We start from the raw sequence: 4,784 nt of genomic DNA, 5'->3' as shown, positions 1-4,784 counted from the left end.
ACACACTCACACACTCACACACTCACACACATACTCACACACACACTCACACACACACACTCACACACACACACTCACACACACACACTCACACACACACTCATCTTGTTCTCTGGGCTGTCCCCATCAGCACTGTCCCCATCAGCACTGGATCGATATCTCTCTCTCTATCTCTCTTTCTCTCTCTCTCTCTCTCTCTCTCTCTCTCTCTCTCTCTCTCTCTCTCACACACACACACACACACACACACACACACACTCATCGTGTTCTCTAGGCTGTCCCCATCAGCACTGGATCGCACACACTCATTCTGTGATTTTATGCAGCTATCCTTATTAAAGGTTGTTCTCTACCAGGTCCAGCTGCACGGGCCTATAATTCCAGCTCCTCAGGAGGCTGATGCAGGAGGATGACAAGTTCATAGAATGCGTTAAAGGCCAGCCTCAGCAACTATGTAAGATTCTGTGTCAAAACCAAAAGTCAAAATAAAGCTGGGGCTGTCAAGTCAGCAGTGAAGCTCTGGCCGGCATCAGTAAACTCCAGGACAATCCCTAGTAACACAAAGGGCGAAGGGCAGGAAGATATTTTTAAAATGCAAAATGCTTGACAAGGTCTGGCATGCTTACTGTAATCCCAGTCCTTGGGAGATGGAGGCAGGAGGATTTAGGGGGCCGGGGTAGGGGGAGTCTCCACTCTGAATCTTCAGTGCTGTGTACAAACCTGCTGTGCTTTACTGAAGTGCAGCAGCGCGGAGGGGAGGGATGGGCTCAGCAGATGAGACAAGCTGGGTGCGACTCCGAGAACTGTTTTGAGAAGATCAGAGTCAGTCAAAGTAAAACCGTAACCACGTGACTTAAGAAATTAAAAATACAGCATGTTCCAAAAGCATTTCTTTCACAACCTTTAACCTGCATAGGGAGTTTCATCTACTGGCTAAGAGGGACAGACTTCTTTCCTTGTGATTCGATCCTGGAAGCCGCTTTAGAATGCCCACACTTTCTGTCTTTAAGCACCAAACACAGGCTTGCCTGTCTCCAGCACCCAGTACAGCTTGTGCTGGCAGCATGGTACTAACAGAGGCTCAGCACCTTTATCCAGTAAGTGCAGAGTGCCTGACGCCGAAGGAGGCGAGAAGAGAGGATTCCCTGGAACACAGTTACCACCATGTGAGCGCTGGGACCAAGCCTTGGTCCCCAGCAAGAACAACACAAGCTCTTAATTGCTGAGCCATCTCTCCAGTCCCTCAATACCTTATCAGGTGTTTGGGAGAATTTTGTCAGAAGATAGGGCATGGGGAAAGATGCAACCCTCATCCTTAAAGATCTTATGAAAAATCCTTTACTGAAGATAATATATATGCGCAGAAATTCTTACATCATAGAAACTGAAAGGCTACAACGTGACTACACATAACCGGACATGGTGATGTATGGTTGAATTCCAGTACTCAAAGCCAGAGCCAGGCAGATCTCTGAGTCTGAGGCCAGTCCTGTCTACCCAGCAAGTTCCAGCCCAGCCAGAAATACACAGTAAGACCTCATCTCTAAAGAAATCAACTGTATATCTAGATATAAGGAATAAAGAGTAACTACACTCTTAATTCTGAGTCCAAATACCACACACATGTCAGAAGAGGTAATTTTGGAATAGGTAACATAAAGAGAAAAAAGAACTATAAAATAGAAAACACATGATTCATTTCATCTAAGTATGCATATATATCACAATATATCATAAAGTAGCATTCAGAAAAGGTCCTGGCAATAGCTGTTCATAATGTGCATGCAACAGAAAAAATACTAAGTCATTCCCAGTTAGGTAGGGAGTCCGGATCCAAAAACAAGAATGGTAACACACCATGTTAACATCAACATGGCTCAAATCTACAACCAGCTATTTACCCAAGGTCATAAAAGTATAGGTGTAAATAAAAACAAATCCTCATTGCAATTTTACCTCAATCTGCAAAGGACCTAGATGTTCATTGGGTCTGCCACAAGGCCTGCAGGTGGAGCTCAGCAGTGTGGTGCACACTTGGGCTCCCAGCACCCACCCACTACCCAAGAAAACACCAAAGTGCAACTGGAATGCAGGATCAGCTCTGCCTGTGCTCACTGAAGTGAAGACTTACTCTTCTTCCCTGACCAGCCCGAACAAAGACAAAGACAAACGTCTCCACCCATTTAAATAGTAAAACATCTTAAAATAGAGACAGTAACATTAATATTAAAACGCATACTCCTGGGAGTGGAGAGATGGCTCAGTGATGGGGGACACATTGCTTTTGCAGAGGACTGTGAGTTTGAATGCCAGCACCCATGTCAGCTGCCCGCAACTCCAGCTGTAGAAATCTGAATTATGTACACATACTCATCCTATAGAAATAATTTTCAAATTAAAAAATCAAGTCAAATCTTAAAAAGCAAAGCAAAACCAAACCACATTCTTATGTGACCACAAACCAATTCAAACAGCGAAGTGGGGGTGGAAATATATAGTATTGGTGGAAGGGGCAGAATTATCAAGGATGCTCACAATCCAAAGGTGTGGACAATATTCTCCTACATGACCTGAGAGCACAGTATGAGTCTTTACACACTAGAGCCACCTTGGACTGCATCAGGAGAAGCGCTGTGGAGTGACAGGAATACAGGACTCCTGCCCGGTGCCAATCAATAACCAACCAGCAGGAGGCTGTCATGTGTGAACACCATGTTTTAGGACAATCCAGAAAATCTAGATGTAATATATTGTGGGGGGGAGGGGGGGTCCGCATACAATGAAACTGCCACAAAGTTCCAATTCCTAAAAAGACCCTGTATGGCTGGGAACAGCTGCTCTCGGAAGCTGTGAGTTATTAATCAACACCTTCAATGCCAAGGATGAGGTACCGCCTTGTGCTAGTTAGTGGGTTTTGTTTTTATTTTCGTCAGCTTGACCCAGACTGGAGTCATCTGGCAGAGGGATCCTCAACTGAGAAAATGTGGGCTAGCCTATGGAACACTTCCTTGATCGATGACTGGGTGGGAGGGCCCAGCCTGGTGTGGGCGGTGCTACCGCCTCTGCTCATGCTTGAGTTCCTGCCCTGACTTCCCTCAATGATCAACTGTGAGAGGAACTGGCAAACCCTTTCCTTCTCTAGTTGCTTTTGCTCATGGTGTTGATCCTAACACAGAAAGCAAACCGTATACACTACATACCCTAGATACATAATATAAAAAAAGAAAGCCAAGCTAGAACTGAGCTGCACCTCTGTGCCTGCTGGTGGTTTTCACAGTTCTGGGAAAGCCATGCAGGCTGCTGGGGGAGAGAAGGAGTCAATGGTCTTACCCAGAGATAACCTCTGTGAGCTACAAGACCAGCCTGGCAGGCCAGCCACGTCCTGTGCACCAGCGACACTCCTGTTACATGGGTAACCAATGGTTCTGACTGGATCTAAGACTTGATCCACGTGCCTGATTCTACAAACCTGGTTCAAAGCCTATGGCCACGGAGACGATGAGCTCTAAAATGGAAACTGAGCACTGATTTTTAGCAGCTGACATCGTGGCAAGCTACCCTCTAACTATTCATGTTTTTACCTCTGGAAAAACACTGCTCTCAGCCTTCATTAGAGAAACTTGTCTTTCCAGTGAATGGTGGTGAACGCAATTCAGAGACTCATGGCCCCACAAGGTACATAGAATAAGTAACTGACCAAAGATTGGCCCTAAACAAGACATTGATACCATTCCCTCTAAGGTTCAGGGGACACCGTGCGGAAAGGGGGAGCCAGAAGACAGAGAAGACGGCTGTGAAATACCTCTTGGGTAAAACACAGCCATTACAGTTACAATCTCATAGCAGCTGCAGATGCCTGCACTGGGTGGGCAAAAGAACGGGCCACCAACAGTCAGGCATAGATGGAAGATGGGCTCAGAAGGCCCTCTCTACCCCTCACTGATGAACTGTCAATTCTACTGGTCAATTCAGGAAGGAGACTCGTCGGCTTACACTGTTGGACCCACTGGTTACCCCACCAGGTTCCAACGGATAGTCAATCCAATGGCCCCACGGGGCCCAATTAAACTCAACGGGTCATAAAGCAAAACCAAAAGTCATGAGTTTGGGAAAAAGACTGGTATGGACGGGATGTGTGTGACAGGGATGGGGTGGGTGACAGGAATGGGAGAGAGATGAAGGGAAGCAAAGAGCTATCAGAATACTTTATACACACAAATGAAGTTGTCAACATCAATACTTTTCTAAAAAAAAAAAAAAAATTCCCCTACTAATCGCATGCTGGAAAGTGTCACGGTCTGCACACTAAGTGTCTTCATTTGCATATTTCTGCTCAGTCCTTTCTAGTAAAATTATAATCATATGGTGCTTTCCAGAACCCTACAAAACATTCTAGAGGATTATCACCAAATGGAAGGGTTCTGGCAACTCTCAAATTTGTATCGCTAGTTGGTCAGAAGTTCAGACAGCCGAGAGTTAGCTTGTAGCCAGGGACTACCACAGGGGACAGCCACACAGAGGCAGTGCCCCTAACTTGTGGGTCTGTGTTGCCTCGGGTGGGAGTCGGCATTAGGCCAGCTGGAACTGAACTGGAATAAACACACCGAGCACGCTTACGCTAAATATATTTACTCTAAACTTCCGCATTTCCTCATAACACTAACACAGAAAGCTTGTGTATGTAAAGTTGTTTGTTTCAAAGGAAATACCAGAAAAAGAATACCGAATACTCTGACAATCAAAGTACAGCGACCTCTATCACCATGTACAAAACTCAAGTCCAA

At 45.6% G+C, this 4,784-nt stretch overlaps 1 protein-coding gene across 2 annotated transcripts in view; it reads right to left on the bottom strand.

Moving 5' to 3' along the window:
- Window positions 1–4,784, bottom strand: part of Raver2 (ribonucleoprotein, PTB binding 2) — a 116,592-nt gene that overhangs the window by 53,908 nt on the left and 57,900 nt on the right. For both annotated transcript variants that reach the window (XR_003377389.1, XM_005353463.3), the window contains exon 6: window positions 721–803. Coding sequence is in view for 1 of the 2 variants with exons in the window: in XM_005353463.3 (XP_005353520.1) it covers window positions 721–803 (83 nt within the window). In the remaining variant the exon portion in view is untranslated. The remainder of the gene's footprint in view (window positions 1–720; window positions 804–4,784) is intronic.

Source organism: Microtus ochrogaster, chromosome 10 (assembly GCF_000317375.1).
Source record: "Microtus ochrogaster isolate Prairie Vole_2 chromosome 10, MicOch1.0, whole genome shotgun sequence".
Lineage (NCBI taxonomy): Eukaryota > Metazoa > Chordata > Mammalia > Rodentia > Cricetidae > Microtus > Microtus ochrogaster.
This window is presented reverse-complemented; position numbering and strand designations above follow the sequence as displayed.